Source organism: Podarcis filfolensis (genome assembly GCF_964270895.1).
Source record: "Podarcis filfolensis genome assembly, chromosome: 6".
In the NCBI taxonomy this organism is placed as follows: Eukaryota; Metazoa; Chordata; class Lepidosauria; order Squamata; family Lacertidae; genus Podarcis; species Podarcis filfolensis.
In genome coordinates, this window is record NC_139609.1 from 93,964,110 (window position 1) to 93,981,036 (window position 16,927).

Sequence of the window (16,927 nt, forward strand, 5' to 3'; positions counted from 1 at the left end):
CATCTTGTCTAACAGTGCCCTGATTGATGACCATTCAGACGCTACATACTGGATTATGACCCCCTAACAGCCACGCACCCACCCCAGCCAACTAGTATTTTTTAAAGCATGAAGCTTGTTGGAAAAAGCTGGAATTCAGAAGCTAGCTGAGTTTTTCATTAATTCTAAGAAGGGTATTATGATACTGTTTCATTTAGATTGACACTACTTGGTTTTGTCGTCGTTATTTATTAGTCACTTTTCTCAGAAAAAAGAACTCCAAGTGACTTCCAATGAACAAGTATAAAAACAGAATAAAACAATCTTAAGTACACAAGTATTATCTATGCACAGATCAAACTCAATCCCTCCCCCACTAAAAGATAAGCAGGAAATTAAGATTTAAAAGCCTGGGAGAAAAGGAATATTTTTGCCTGGCACCTAAAGACACCTAATGTTGATGCCAGGCATGCCTCCCTGGGGAGAGAATTCTGTAAGCGGAGCTCACCATTCTGAAGGCCTGTTCTTACGTGTATAATAAAACTCTGCCTATCTATAGTGAACCAAATAATCACTAGCTATCCTGCTTCCTCTTAAAGACTGTCATGTTATAAACTGAATCCATTGCTTGAATTTATAATCCCGTTTATGAAAAATATTCAGTGTATAGCAGACAGTGTATTGATACAGTAGACTTGTTGATTTGTGTTTGATGATTGGTGTGTTCATTTTAAACTAGAAGATTGGGTGAATTTTTATGATGTATATGATTGTAGGGATTACTCTATTGCAGGCATAGGCAAACTCAGCCCTCCAGACGTTTTGGGACTACAACTTCTATGATCCCTAGCTAACAGGACCAGTGGTCAGGGATGATGGGAATTGTAGTCCCAAAAACATCTGGAGTTCCGAGTTTGCCTATGCCTGCTCTATTGGAAAGGTTAGCTAAGGGGAGTCATTGAACAAGTATAAGTAATTTGAGCATACCACCACCCCGGAATTGTTTCCTTGTGTTTCCACTGTATCCTTGAGATTATAGGGGGAAAGTGCTATTTCACAGCAGTAAATCCAATGAAATTTATTCCATGCTTTGCTCAGTCATTTAAGCAGGTGTGCATTAAGGGCAGCAGCATAGTGAACATTCCTGCTCCATTATACATTATAATAAATGTATATTTTAAAACATCTTAACATTTAGTTCTGCTATGGTCCTGATTGTGCAAATCAAATTTAATTGATTAGGGCTGTGCTGTTAGGCCCTCTTGAGGATAAAGGAGGCAATTTTAACCTTCTGAGAGTGGTCATCATGTTGCAAATGAAGTAAAAGTTTATTATTACTGATAGTAAGAAATTTGCGTGAGTAGTAAGTAAGGCTTCAGTCCTAATCCATTTACCAGATAATGAGCCCCAATAGTGCTTACTTATGAGTATACATGGTTAGGGTTGTACTTTAAATTGTAATAAAGCTCCAATCTAGTGTGCTACAATTATTCTACCAAAGAGGTTTTCTATTTTTAAAAAAGTAAAGCCATAAAAAGTACCTCAGAAACAATACTTGAACTTATAAGAACACTGTATGTTTTGATAACAATAACACTTTTAAGATGCAAAAGTATGCATTTTGTGTGAATGAATGAATATATTTGCAAAGTGAATGATTTCTGAAACCTTTTAAAGGTTAACAGCGTTACTTGTAAATAAATGTTCATTATTATGGTGCTATTTACAGAGTGTTGCTCTATCGTTATTTTGTCCTTGGTGGCACTGATAATGACTCTTATAATCTAATTGGGATGCAGTGCAGCAGCATCTTTTCTTAACGCAAACCCAAATGAAATGAATTATTCTTTTGTACAAATCCAGTGCTTGCAAAAGTAACGATGGATAAAAGAAAGGTGCAATGGGTGGAGGAGTTTTTGATACCCCCCTTCAGCTGAGGAGTGAGCCCAGTTTCTTTTTTGACAGTTAGAAAGACAAGCACATACCTACTAGCAAATCAAACACTGCTTCAACAGTGAACCTTTCTTCTTCCATTCATTCCTGTTTTACACGACAACACCCATTTTTATTTTCTAAAGCACTGGATGCATCTGACCATCCATCAACTTAAACATTTTAAAAATAGCTTTTATTAGAGCACGAAACTGGTCAGGGGATAAAAGTGGTATTTCTTGGTGACATGAAGGACACCAGCCAGTCAATGCTGTTTACAGATCGCTTCTCTTGCAAATCTCTTGTATATTTTAATTGTGTTCATTAGACAAAAAGTATGCTGTAAATGCCTGTACTATAGCACCTTTACTAAACTATTAAATACTTCCAGATATGTTTATTGTCACTACTGTGAAATTCAGAAATAAGCTGTGGAATGAATGTAATTTCTAGTGGTGCTCTGTTTTACAGAGCTAGAAATAGGTGCATATTTGAAGTGGGGATTGTTTTAAATAAAATTTTAATTGAAAAATGTATTAACTGTTGCTTCTCCTTGACCAATGCATTGCCAAAGTTTGCTTGAGGAGGAAAGTTCTTTTGGCTGACAAAGAAATTATAAGGAATCCAAAACTTTAAGCACCTAGACCAATAAAATACCAGTAGTACATAGTAAAGAATTCTCTAGTTTGCTGGTCCCATCTGCCTTTCAAAAATGTAAATTGCTATATTGTATTTTTCATTTGGTTGTGCATATCTTGTGTTTTATAGAAAAGATAAAACAAGGTTTGTAAATAAATTAATACAGCAAACTGAACTTTCTTCCCTGGATTCTGCTGTGCTGCATTGTGGAGAACTCTGCTTTGCATTTTAACTAGTCAGTTAAGGCTGCAGTCGTATGCACACTTACCTGACATTAAATCTCATTGCATTTATAACTTCTGAGCAGACATGTATAGCATTGCACTAAAACCATGTCTAATAATGCCCACGTGAAATGCAACTGCATGCAAACTGCTCCCAATGGCAAGATTAACTTCCCATGTAATATAATGTTTGTGTATTTCTATTTTCTGTGAGCCATCTCACAGATATGCAGATCAGTAAGTAAGTAAATAGGTAATAGTTGGTGCATCTGACTTGTGATAAATTTTCACCACGTCTAGCTTAGCATGGATGGCCAGCATGGTTCTCTCCAGGTGTTGTTGGCCTTCAACTCCTATCAGCCTTAGCCCACAAGGCCAGTGGTTAGGGATGATGGGAGTTGTAATCCAGCAAATTATAAAGATCCACACGTTCCCTACACCTGCTCTGCAACATTAAACCAGCCATGGGAGAAAGCTGTCTGACCAAGCTCATTTCTGTGGTATATGGAGGCTATGAGCAGCATTAAAAGCAAGCACTATCTTCATAGTTCCAACATGAGTTATATCCTAGGATAGTTAACTTTAAAAAATCAGCTCCAGCTCTTCCAGACTTTACAAATGTAGGGTGCACACACAGAGATTCTATTTCAATCAGAATTTTGGCCCAGTTTCAGCACAGAAACTGCCTTGGTTGCCCTCAGTCGGAAGAGAAATGGGAAATGTGTCCCTATTAATTCTCCTTGATTTTTCAACAGCTTTTGATACCACTGACTATGCTATCCTTCTGTCCCAGTTAGGGGTAGATGACACTGCTTTGCCCTACTTGGATGATCGTTTCCAGAGGTTGATGCTTGGCAAGTGGTCTTTGACCAGGAAACTGTAGATGTTAAACTGTTGTCAGCAATATGCTGATAACACACAGCTCTACTTCTCCTTTACATCTGCAGGTGAGGCAGTAGATGTGTTGGACCGTTGTCTTGCTTCAGTAATGAACTGGATGAGAGCCAACAAACTGAAGCTCAGTTCACATAAGACTAGGCACTGTTAGTGGGTGGTTCCCTAGACCAGATGGGTGGGAGCTTGCTTGCTCTTGATGGGGTAACACTCCCTCTGAAAGAGTGGGTATATAGCTTGCAGGTGCTCCTGGATCTTTTGCTGTTGCTTGAGGCTCAGGTGGCCTCGGCATGGAGTGGTTTCCATCAGCTCAGCTGGTGGCCCAGCTGCGCCCCTATCTGGACAGGGATAGCCTAACTTCTGTCATCTATACACTGGTGACCTCTAGGTTAGATTACTGCAATGCGTTATGCGTAGGGCTGCCTCTGAAGAAGGTTCGGAAACTTCAGCTGTTGCAGAATTCAGCGGCCAGGTTGCTCAGTGGAGCAAGACAGTTTGAGCATATTATGCTGATCCTGGCCCAACTGCACTGGCTGCCAATTAGTTTCTAGGCCCAATTCAAAGTGCTGAATTTGACCTATAAAGCCTTAAACATCTCAGGACCTCAATACCTCCAGGACCACTTCTACCCATATGAACTGACCCAGACTCCGATATCACCCACCACCTGAGGCCCTTCGTCATGTGCATCCTCCATGAGAAATCCGGAGGGTGGCAACACGAGAATGGGCCTTTTCTGCAGTGGAATGCCCTCCCCAGAGAGGTTCACCTAGCGCCTTCACTGTACATCTTTAGGCGCCAGGCAAAAATGTTCCTCTTCAACCAGGCCTTTTCCCCGATTAACATTATGTGTCCTTTTAAATGTGTTGTGGAAGCAAGGTGGTTATTGTTTTGTTCTTGTTTTTATTAAGTATTTTGTATTTTTATGCTGTGAACCACCCTGAGATCTTTGAATGAAGGATGGTATACAAATTTAATAAATAAAATATATAAACAGTAGCTTTGAGAGTTGTTGAAGATGGTATGCTTTCAGTAGCCATTGGAATGATTCCCTTGCACATGGTGCGTTCACTCACTCACTCTCAGGTTTTTTGGAAGACTACAAAAACCTGAAAAGCCTATGAATAGAGATTATAATCGGATGAGATAGCCACAGTCTTAGCAGCCGTGGCTCTGTTATACTACCTTCTGCTCTCGGTTGTCTTAATGAAGCTTTGAGAAATTAACCAATTACATGGCTGTTACTTTCTTTGTAAAGTTGCTTGTTCTGTGTCTGTGTCTGAATAGTTTTTAAAATAGTGAAGTTGAAGTGCAGGCTGTAGTTAACGCTTGGTGACCTTTACTTGAACGGCTTACAGTTTGCTCATTTTGTCTAGACTTTTTAGTAACTGGTTTATTACGAACCTATCTAATGCAAGCCATTTATTTTGCCTAGTCCACTGCTAGTGAAGAGGGGCAACTGGAGAGGAGCTATCACTATAACTTGATCCCGTTTGCTGATCACTACCTTATAAGAATGAATTATTTCAGTGGTGTTTGGATATTAAGAAGACAGGTTGTACTGGATGTAGTCAAAGCGAGATGAATCTCTTAAATAAGAGCAGGCTAAGAATTAGAATGTACAGTTATATTAACTCTTAAACTTTGGTAAAGAATTATAAATCCTTAAAGTATTTATTTTGACTGATGACGGGTGTTTAGGTGTGATAATATTGTACATCTGTTTCAAATTGTGCTTGCAGTACTGCTTGATTAAAGAATACAATCTTTGTGCTCCCTCTGTTGTGTGAATGGTCTGCTGTTGCGGAAACTGATTTACTCAACTGGGCTGAAATTTAGTGGTTCCTGAGTGTATATAAATTAAGAAAAACCAAGCATCTACCTTTGAAAGGAAGTGTATGATCATTCAGTATTATTTTATTCAATTTACTTGAGATTTAACAGCCAAGGTGCTAAAAGCATCAGTTCTGCTCTCTCGCTCTCTATTTTGTAATCATGACTCTTTAGTTTCTACCTAATTTAGTTTTCCTTGTTTCCATCTGAAGCTTGTGGTGACTCACTTAATCTGAGAATTAGCAAATGGTCGGTTTAGGGGGAAATTTGACACTAAATGTGTTGCTCCTGCGAACTCACATCTCTCAGGTCCATGTTTGATGCTAATTAATGAACTTCCTTGTAGCCTACAGAGTTGGCATGAACAGTAACTACATCACCTTCCTGACACATGGCACCTCTGTTCAAATATTATTTGAATAGAATGAAACCATTGGGAGCATTAGATAAGAAAACATGAACATTAGTACAGTATTTGAAGTAGGTATATGCACCAATCATGAAGGTGTTCCAATTGAAGATGGTCTCTGTATGACATTCAGTGTGTATTATGTGTAGCAGCCTTGAGACTTTCCCCTGGTGACTGTTCTCTGTTCCCCTGTTGTAACTGTTCATCCCTTAGTCTCCATACCTTTATCTTCATTCTCTTTTGCCTCCCTTCTTTTGCCAAGAAACTCCCACCTCTTGTAAGGTGGACTATTTGCAATTGTATGTGCAAATTTACATTCTTTGTACAAGTCTTTAATTGGGATTGCTTTTTATAAAAGGAGATATCATCAGAATGCATACAGTCTGCGTATTGATCACAATATTGTTAGTTTCTTCTGTGTAAAATGCATTTTTCCTCCCATTATCTGTAGTGTAATCATCCTATGGGCCGTGTCCAGAAAGTGGTGTTGGGGGATGAGTGTTCAGACCCCTGGGCTCTCACTTGTGGGGTGCCTCAGGGTTCTGTCCTCTCCCCCATACTTTTTAATATCTACATGAAGCCGCTGGGAGAGATCATCAGGGGGTTTGGGCTGGGTGTTCATCAGTATGCAGATGACACCCAGCTCTACCTCTCTTTTAAATCAGAACCAGTGAAGGTGGTGAATGTCCTGTGTGAGTGCCTGGAGGCGGTTGGAGGATGGATGGCGGCTAACAGTTTGGGGTTGAATCCTGACAAGACAGAAGTACTGTTTTGGGGGGACAGGGGGCGGGTGGGTGTGGGGGACTCCCTGGTCCTGAATGGGGTAACTGTGCCCCTGAAGGACCAGGTGCACAGCCTGGGAGTCATTTTGGACTCACAGCTGTCCATGGAGGCGCAGGTTAATTCTGTGTCCAGGGCGGCTGTCTACCAGCTCCATCAGGTACACAGGCTGAGACCCTACCTGCCCATCAGATGTCCCATCAGATGTCCAGGAAATAAGCAGCTATCCTATTTTTTAAAGACATCTGAAGGCAGCCCTGATTAGGGAAGTTTCTAATATTTAATGCTATATTGTTTTTAACACTTGATTGGGAGCTGCCCAGAGTGGCTGGGGAAACTCAGCCAGATGGGCGGGGTATAAATAATAAATAATTATAATTATTTTGTTTGCCACCTTGATTTTTCCTGCAGACTCCCAAACTTGACCATTAGGACCCAAATCTTTGGTACTAGCAAAATTGGTTTCATAAAATTCATCATTTTTATTTGTAAAAAAACCACGCTCTGTTCTTTGTCCTGTGACTCCAGTTTAAAGTAATAATTTCATAAAGTAATAAATGTTAAGAACAAAATTATAAGTAACACAAATAATAGAATAAAATCAGCCTTTCACTTTCCTGAATTTAAGTGTCCCACTACCTTAAAAAGCCTGATGAAAAGACAAGTCTTTGGCTGGTGCCTAAAACTGGATAATATTGGTTCCAACTAAACCTCTAGAGGGGAGCATGTTCCCCTGCAGGGGTGCTATTATGGAGAAGGCCATCTGGGTTTAATCAAGGTTTACCATCATGATTTAATATGTGATATTTTAAGATAAAGCAGTACAGAAGAGAGTGAATATTTAGATAAAAAGAATATTGTGATATCTTAAAGACTAATACATTTATTATGGCATTATGCCATAATAAAATTTTTAGTCTTTAAGGACTTTGTTGTTTTTGCTGTTGCAAACTTACATGGCTATCCCTCTGGAAGTTGTTAATTTAAATAGATGATTACCTTTCAATAAATAAGATCCAAGCTGCTGTTTTCACCTGTTTAGTTAGTGCATATTCCACTTCCAATCTTATTTGGAGGGGGAAGCATTTACCCAGCTGCTCTGTAGAGTCTGTTGGCAAATTAGACCCCGGGGCTCTCGTTACTGCAGTTTCCCTAGAGTCTATCTGAGTGCACATCTCCTCTAAAAGCAGGACAACAAGGAGAAGCACTACTGATAGTCCAAAAAATTATATGAATTTTTCATCCAAAATATTCAAAAAGTCACAAAGGGGAGTACTACAATCCCAATATTTCTTTGGGATTTTGAGCTATATCGTATATAGAAAAATAATTTAACACAAGATGTTGTTTGCTGTTGCTGGTACGCTCTCTCCGTTTGCAGCAGTGAAAATGATTTATAGGTGGCTGCTGTTGGATAAGTGTAGAACCCTTTTCTTGTTTTTTGGTCAACGCGCGATTCTGCATTTGAAAGGTTAATAGCCATGTTACCCCACAAGCGCCATTTCACTTTGGGGCTAGTCCAGGATTATAAAATGAGGTCCCGCATGCAGTCGTCGGTGTGTTGCATTTACGGTTCACTGGCTCACAGCAAGTTATTTCTGGCCTGATTCCAAGCATCAGGTCATTGTTGCTAAGGCGAGCTCTGCCTGAACACCAGACACCTGCACATAGGACAAGTAACAGAGGATGTGCTTTAGCAAACATTTACTTCTTTTTCTTGGTGTTTCATCAGACCTTGGTGATACAGTATTGACAATTTTCAGCTACAGCAAAGTACCGTATTTTTCGCCCTATAGGACGCACTTTTTCCCCTCCAAAAATGAAGGGGAAATGTGTGTGCGTCCTATGGGGCGAATGCAGGCTTTCGCTGAAGCCTGGAGAGAGAGAGGGGTCAGTGTGCACCGACCCCTCTTGCTCTCCAGGCTTCAGGAAGCTATCCGCAAGCTATGCTTCGGGCTTCGCGCAGCTTCCGCAGCCTGCTGCCTGGAGCGCGGGGCGCGCTGAAGCCATGGGGGGGGGATAATTTTTTTTCTTTATCCCCCCCCCAAAAAAACTAGGTGCGTCCTATGGGCCGGTGCGTCCTATAGGGTGAAAAATACGGTATTTTACAGTCCCACCAGAAAAACCTTTCTGATGAAGCTACTTCTTGTTTCTGCACTGACACGGTGATAGCTGTATGGGTGTTTCTAACCAGTACAAAGGTGTTGCAGCTTAAATCAATACATTTGCTTGTACAGAATTTCAGACCTTGAGACTATCCTGTCCTAATAGGAAGCATCTGCTGTTGAGATTTTTTTTGCTAATTCCCCTGCTGTTGAGAAATGTTTGCTAATTCCCGCTATTGGGTGTTAGTACACACCACAGCAAAATATTATTGGGTATATGCTTACTTGATTCTTGGAACTGGCCAGGCCTTCTGGGCTTCACTATAGCCTAGCATGCACTGAGAGGGCAACCCTAGGCTAGAACATACCCAGTATTTTTCCATGGTTGTATTTTACAGGGGAATATTAGTACTGTAATGTAGGTAAAGATTGATTCGGGTGGTTTCCCCCCCAGGGAAATTCATCTGCTTCCACTGGCATTTATTCCTATTTTTAAAAACAGAATACCCTCTCTTTGAATTAGTGTCTCTCCCTGGTAAATCTTGGAAGCTTATTGGGTTTCCCAATATATTGTGTTATGAAACTGTGCAGATTGATTGAGATGAATCTCTGTGGCACAATGGGTCAGTGCACCTGGCTGTTAACCATAATGTTGGTGGTTGGAGCCCACCCAGAGACAGTGTTCGAAACCTCCATTGTTCTAGGTGCATTTTGTGGCCGGGAATTTCATTAGTGCAAGCAGTATCTGAGCTCTGGGCACAGTACTGTGCCTAAGATTTCAGATTAAAACGGCAGAGTAGAAAGAAAGGAGGACCTTTTTCTGCCTCCCTACTTCCAGCTACTCTCTGAAGACTAGAAAAGAGACCCTCTTAAGAATATTAGGGGAGTGGGCTGGGGAAGGACTATACCATGTGAAAAAGGAACATAATATTTTAGCTGCAGTTCATTGATTTTCAGCTTTGTACTTTTGTTATAAAAAAGCGCACCTAGACATTCCATTGTTGTGCCCATAACCTAGGTTTAAGGTGCCATTTAGGTTTCATATCTCAGTTTCTAACGCTGCCCAAGGATGGTTGTGGGCAGGATTCCTGTATTGCAGGGGGTTGGACTAGATCACCCTTGGGATCCCTTCCAACTCTTCCTTTCTGTGATTCTGTGAGTACCATTTTTGTGAGAGCCTTCCTGTACCCATGAAATAAAGGTAAAGGGACCCCTGACCATTAGGTCCAGTCGTGGCCGACTCTGGGGTTGTGGCGCTCATCTCGCTTTATTGGCCGAGGGAGCCGGCGTACAGCTTCCAGGTCATGTGGCCAGCATGACTAAGCCGCTTCTGGCGAACCAGAGCAGCGCATGGAAACGGCGTTTACCTTCCCGCCAGAGTGGTACCTATTTATCTACTTGCACTTTGACGTGCTTTCGAACTGCTAGGTGGGCAGGAGCAGGGACCGAGCAATTGGAGCTCACCCCGTTGTGGGGATTCGAACTGCCGACCTTCTGATCGGCAATCCTAGGCTCTGTGGTTTAACCCACAGCGCCACCCGCGTCCCATACCCATGAAATACACACCCATTAAACAGAAGAGCACAGCTTGTCTTTATAAGAGTTTGCCAACTTTCCATGAGGAAAGACAATGAACATTAACTTAGTCTATTTATAAAGGGTTACGTCTCTATAAGAACACTTCAGTGGTATACAACAACAAAAGGAACAACAATTAAGATGCCCAGTGCATACTTCCTGCTCTGTCACATCGTTCTGTTCCATGTGGAGCAGTTTTTCTGTGATTCATCATTGTGATAGTTGTATCTGTCTTTATAATTGTATATTTTATTGTTGTAACCAACCATGGGACATTATGGTGAAGGGTAGGTAAGAAATCTTATAAATCAATAAATAAATGGAATTCTAGATAAATATGGGAATGGGCCTGTAAATATGGGAATGGCGTGTAAGTCTATAAGGTTACAGCAAGAATACTAAAAGCCCTGCTACAAAAGTAGTTTTTGAAGCTTTGCCCTTGGTGTCCTTGATTCCCATTAGAACAGAGTTTTTCTATTGGTCTGTTGGATAAGCAGTTAGTTGTGTGTCTGCTGAAGAACAGGACTGTGCTAGAGTTGTAACCTGCACTGTGTTGTGTTTCTCTTCCAGTAAACGAATTCACAGTGATCAGAAAGAAGTTCAAATGCCCCTACTGCAGTTTCTCAGCCATGCACCAGTGTATCCTGAAGAGGCATATGCGATCCCACACTGGAGAACGGCCCTATCCTTGTGAAATTTGTGGGAAGAAATTCACCCGCCGGGAGCACATGAAACGGCATACCTTGGTAAGTTTGGCGCCTTTGGAGTTGCTCCGAAGGGCAGGGGGCAGCTGGAAAACGCAGGAGTGGTTTGCGACTGTGAACATGAAAGGTGATGTTTTATGTGCACATGTTCCTTTCTCTGTCTGTGAAAGGAAGAGAAAGTGAAAGTGAACTTTCAAGGCTTTGTTCCTCCCATTTTGTGGACGTGCATGGAAAGAAGGAATCAGCTGCTTGGGGAGCCCATATGGTTCTAAGGAAGAAGACATATTTTAATTCAGGGAGATGGGATGGGTCAGTTGACAATGGGTCTCTTACAACAATTCTGTGTTTGGACACTGTCCATATGAAAGAGTTTGATACCAATCATAGAAATGTAAGCCAGATCTTTCTCGTTACATTGCTGCTATGCTTGTTAACCCTTGAGCCAAATGCATGATGGATTTTCTCACTATGAGGTGTCTTGAAGGGAGGCGTATGTATATGCTGTCCTGCTGTTTCTTATGGGCTGTTGGGCCCAAGAAATTGTCATAACAGATGACAGTGATGTTTGTTAAAAGTCTGTAAGGATGTAAAGAAACGTCATTGTCAAGCTACATATCGATCAGCTGGCAATCAAAATGCTTTTTAAGAGGCTGCATGCTCCAGAGCAACCACATATCCTAAAAAACAAGAAGGCGACTTCATATATTTCTGTGTGGACCTTATTCTTGCTCTTAATGTATTTCAATGATGTGTGCTCCTGCCCCTCCCACAACTGAACCACGCATCTCCTGTGTTAGGACTTGCAGTTAACACACTCACACACCCACTTATATTATTTGGGTGCAATATATTGTACTGTTATCCTCAGCTGCACTAATGCCACCTTAAGATTCAGCAGATTTCCCCACCTTCTAGAAAGGCATTGGCTAATATGGGCTCTGGTCAAGTTGGTGGTTCCATAATTTGTTGTCTGAAGTCCAAGTGAAATTTGGATTCTCTTGTTATCAGAAATACAGACCGAACTGTCTCTTTGATAGAGCTGGTCTTTAAACATTTTTTACACCTTTTGGTAGGAGGATTGAAGGATAGAAGCCATGTACTTGAGTAACTAAGCTTTTAGTTGTGAAGGGAAAAACCTGCTTCCTTCTGTGTAGTGTCCAAAATGTACATCAGGCCGTACTTTCTGCAGACAACCTGTCTTTCTCCCAGCTGCCTCCTGATAGGACTTTCTTTTCCCCTTTGAGGGGAAAGTTTGTTATATAGTCAGCTGATACACCTCTGGCTGCCTAAGGCAGGTGCGAATGCTGCGTCTTAGCTTGCCAAATGGCGGCATTTATAGACAAGATGGGCAGCTAGCCTGCACTGCTGAAGCAGCAATATTGAAGGGGCTTCTGTTATCTGTTGCCATAGTACCCAAAACCCCACTGCCTTCTCCTTCCTTCCGTGAATGCTTGTCCATTCGGATGAGTGCCCAGCCATCTGGTCGTGGGACTGGTTGCTCCCCGAGATGCCCCTTGATTTGCATCCTTGGGCTGGAGTTAGTCATATGCCACTCAGTAGCCCCTGAGCTTCATCCAGCTACTCTTTCTTTCTTTCTTTCTTTCTTTCTTTCTTTCTTTCTTTCTTTCTTTCTCTCTTTCTCTCTCTCTCTCTCTCTCTCTCTCTCTCTCTCTCTCTCGCCTATTCTTTTAAGGCCTGTAGTTTGTTGTTACATGGTACAGGGGGAGGGGAGGAACCCTGCACAAGGAACAAATGTGGACTTCTTGCACTGTTTTATTTGTGTCGTTTCAAATGTTATTTTATTTAATTTGCAGGTTGCCTTGCCTTTCGAGGCTCAGGGCAAATAATAACCATTACATTTGAAAACAAAATACAATTGAATTAAAATAATCTCCCCTAGTTTAACCCTAGACACTAAATCCTAGCTCAGAACAAACATTGATATGGTACTTCTTCAAAATTATAAAATCAAACCTCCACTTTTTAGTCACTTTTGGCAGTATGAGTGTGAGTGATGACAATAAAGGGGCACACAGACGGGAGATTGTCCATTTTGAATTTTTGTTATGAACCTTCCAGTGTTAAAATGAGCATTGCCTGGCCATCCTAATCTGTGCAAAGGTACCTAAAATATAGCTTCTGAAACTCATAGCCTTGTTTAGAGGCAACACAGCGGCAAGTTCTGCTTTTATGCTTTCAAGGTTTCCTGCATCTATTCCTGATTGCTGGCAGACGAAATCATGTTAGAACAAAATGAAGAAATTCGAGACAGCTGCTTTGAAAAGAAAAACAAAAAACTTCACTAGTTGTTGCAATGTGATCTAGCTGCCATTGCACCATAAAGTCTCTTACTTGCAGACCCACCTGCCTTAACTTTGTCTTTCCTCCCTGCTCCCCTTATCAAGGTCCACAGCAAAGACAAAAAATACGTCTGCAAAGTGTGCAACCGAGTGTTTATGTCTGCAGCCAGCGTGGGGATTAAGCACGGTTCCCGCCGCCATGGCATTTGCACAGATTGTTCTGGCCAAGGCATGGCCAGCCACTTGGATGCCAGCGGAGGAGATGGCTCCCCTGACGAATTGTACGGCACAGAAGAAGGCCCATATATGGAAGATCCTGACGACCTCAAAGCAGAAGGAGATGAAGACATGGGGGGTGACGATGACATAAAATGGAAAGATGACATAGAAATTTCACAAGACGACGTGATTTTGGAAGATGACAAAGATGACATTGACTCTCCACAGGAGAATGAAAACTCTGAGGATACCGACAAGGATTTCACTTGGATTTCTTAGGGATTTTTGTTCTGCTCAATCTGTTTGGGATGGGGCAGGGAAGAGGAAGGTTGTGTTGGAAAAGCTCAAGTAGCCTTGCTAATTTCCTTGTGTACAAAAATGTCTTGTGTGTGAAGCATTTTTTTCCCCAAGCAAACAAGCTCTTTATTTGTTCCCTCCAGATACTGTATCAGCAAACATTTCCCCTGAAACGTTTCCACTTTCTTGCCTGTTGCCCTTCACATGGTCCTGAAATGCGTAGAATCATGTCCTTGTCTTTCAGTGAGAGCCAACCAGATTGTATGCAGGCCCCATGGAGCTTCCACCCTCAAATTTTCCTCTACTGTCAGCTTGAAATATGGAGGACTCTTACTTCTCAAACAATAATTACCAAAACATTTTGAAACAACTCTGCTTCCAGTAGCCAGGGATTTGTGACAAGTTTACCCATGGTAAAGTCCGGGACGTGGGTGGTGCTGTGGTCTAAACCCCTGAGCTTCTTGGGCTTGCCGATTGGAACAGGCATCCCCAACCTGCGCCCCTCCAGATGTTTTGGCCTACAACTCCCATGATCCCTAGCTAACAGGACCAGTGGTCAGGGATGATGGGAACTGTAGTCCAAAACATCTGGAGGGCCGAAGGTTGGGGATGCCTGGATTGCAAGGTCCGTGGTTCGAATTCCCGCAACGGGGTGAGCTCCTGTTGCTCTGTCCCAGCTCCTGCCAACCTAGCAGTTGGAAAGCATGCTGGTGCAAGTAGATAAATAGGTACCACTGCGGCAGGAAGGCAAACGGCATTTCCGTGCTCTCTGGTTTCCGTCACAGTGTTCCACTGCGCCAGAAGTGGTTTAGTCATGACCCGGAAAGCTGTCTGCGGACAAACGGCGGCTCCCTTGGCCTGAAAGTGAGATGAGCACCACAATCCCATACGCCTTTGACTGGACTTAACCGTCCAGGGGTCCTTTACCTTTTTTTACCTTCCCCATGGTAAACAGAGCAGTGCGAGCATTTCAGGACTTTTACCTTTAATAATGCAACTCTTTCAGTAAGCCAGAGAGATCAATAGCCTTTCAGGTCTATAGTCTTCACTAGAACTGGGACACTTGCCCTCAGGTCAATTGAGCAAAGGATTCAGTTGCCCATTGGCATTTGTAATATAAAGATACCCTCCTCTGAGGTTTTATTTGTGATGCTATATGATGCAGGGATATTTGCTGCAAAAGTGTCCCCTAGTGGCCAAGTCTTGTAAATGCACTTTTCTTCTGGTGTGGCTGTCTTTCTCTCTTGTTCAGTGACATATGGCAATATTCAGCGTACCACCTTCTTTGCCAAGTTCTGCCAAGCTCTGTTAGAACGTACCCATGTGGGGTATTTTTTGTCAGGTCTTGGACGCATTAATTTTTCACGGCAAGTGTACCAATCCCTGCTATCATACACGTTTGTGTCATAGTTCCCTCTGAAGAATCAGGGATTGCTCTGCCAGGTGGAAAGGTAAATTGTCCGTCACCAGTGGCAGAACTCTGGGTGCCAGTAAGGACAACAGAGTGGGAAATAGGAGGTGTGGCACAATGCACCCAGAAGTTACCCTGTGTCCGCCTCATTTGAAATTGAGAGGAACTGCACAAGAAATATGAAATAAGGTGAGCATTGAAAAGGGCAGATTTCAGATTTCTTTGGCAGCCCCGAGAGAATGGCACAAACTCCCCAAATGACCTGAGTTCTTCCTTCTCTTCTTTGGCTACTGCTTCTGTGCTTCAAGTGTAGTGCCAGACCGTTTGTCGTGGGTGCATCTATGTCCCTGAATCTGGAAAATTCGGACTATGTATTTAAGCATCCAAGCAGATCTTCCACATCTTGTCTACCAGTTGTGGCCGCAGGCTTGTACCCTGCAGCACCCACGGAGAAGTATCTAGGGTCATGATCCCAAGAACTGGCGAGTTGTATGTTTCATAGTTGGCTACTGCTGCTTTTCTGGTGCAGCCTTGAAATAGTAAACTGGCCTGTACATTTCATCTTTGGAACAGATTTCTATGCAGAATAATGTGTGTGCTACCAATTGTGCTTGAAACCTGTCACAGGAAGCAGCCTTCAGGGCAAGGAAATTGAATATAAAAGGTGCTATTATTATTATTTTTTTGTGCAGCAAGGACAACAGGCTTCTAAGATTGTGTACAGATGATCATTTCTAAAGAGCAATGGAAGTGTCTTTTCTGCACTGGAGGGGCAAAATCTGACTAATGCCTAACATTTACTTCCAATTGCAGCTACTTCTCCATATAAGACAATGAAGGGCATGGAACCGACTAGATCAGAATGAAAAAGCACCTGGTTTTCATCAGTTAACTCCCAAATGAAACCTTGAATAGCAGGTCATTGCTGTGAAAGACAGGGAGCAGATTCCACTTCCCGTTTTTTATTTTTCCTTTTTCTTGTAAAGAGAGTGTATAAGCATATTATTTAATGTACATATATTAAAAAACACACACATTGCAATTGATTTCAGAACTGTTCCACAGATGATTACTAGTGTTCCTTGTCATGGGCGCCATCACACTAGGTGCTAAGGAAGGTCACACGCCTTATGGCAGCAGTTGTCAGTCATGCTGCTTAATGCTCGTTTCGGCCTTCAAACATACACTGCTTGAAGTACTGCAGAAATCTGCAAACATATTCATAGAAAACTTTTTAAAAAAAGAATAACAAAAAAAATAGCTGGACAGCAATTGCTAAGCCTGTACAGTATGGCTTCAAATTCTTCAGGGCTATCATCTGTACACAGCCTGAGGACAGAGCTTGCAAAAAATAATAGTCCCAAAACAAAACCGTGCAAACAAAAAAACAACCACCACCATGCATGTTTCTCCTCTGGAAGAACATCAAAGCCAGCTTTTCTGAATCCAAAGAAGACAAACCCCAGTGGTGACAACCTTTCAATGTTAAAATGCCTTTCACTGAAGATACTAACCCTTCACTGACGTGTTTAATGCAAGAATTTCCATCTGGTCTTGCACTAATGAACAGCTTCCTTTAAAGAGCTTTGCTGGTGTAAACCACACCATTTCATTGACACTTGT

The 16,927-nt window shown here is 42.0% G+C and overlaps 1 protein-coding gene across 7 annotated transcripts in view; it reads left to right on the forward strand.

Moving 5' to 3' along the window:
- ZBTB46 (zinc finger and BTB domain containing 46) overlaps positions 1 to 16,695 on the forward strand; it is a 50,071-nt gene extending 33,376 nt beyond the window's left edge. For 6 of the 7 annotated variants that reach the window (XR_014549171.1, XR_014549172.1, XM_083618613.1 and 3 more), the window contains 2 exons: positions 10,944 to 11,119; positions 13,483 to 16,695. Coding sequence is in view for 4 of the 7 variants with exons in the window: in XM_083618613.1 (XP_083474739.1) it covers positions 10,944 to 11,119; positions 13,483 to 13,875 (569 nt within the window). In the remaining 3 variants the exon portion in view is untranslated. Of the gene's footprint in view, positions 1 to 892; positions 2,448 to 10,943; positions 11,120 to 13,482 lie in introns of those variants that run through there. The other variant, XR_014549173.1, reaches the window with a different exon arrangement.
- The last annotated feature ends 232 nt before the right edge of the window (positions 16,696 to 16,927 follow it).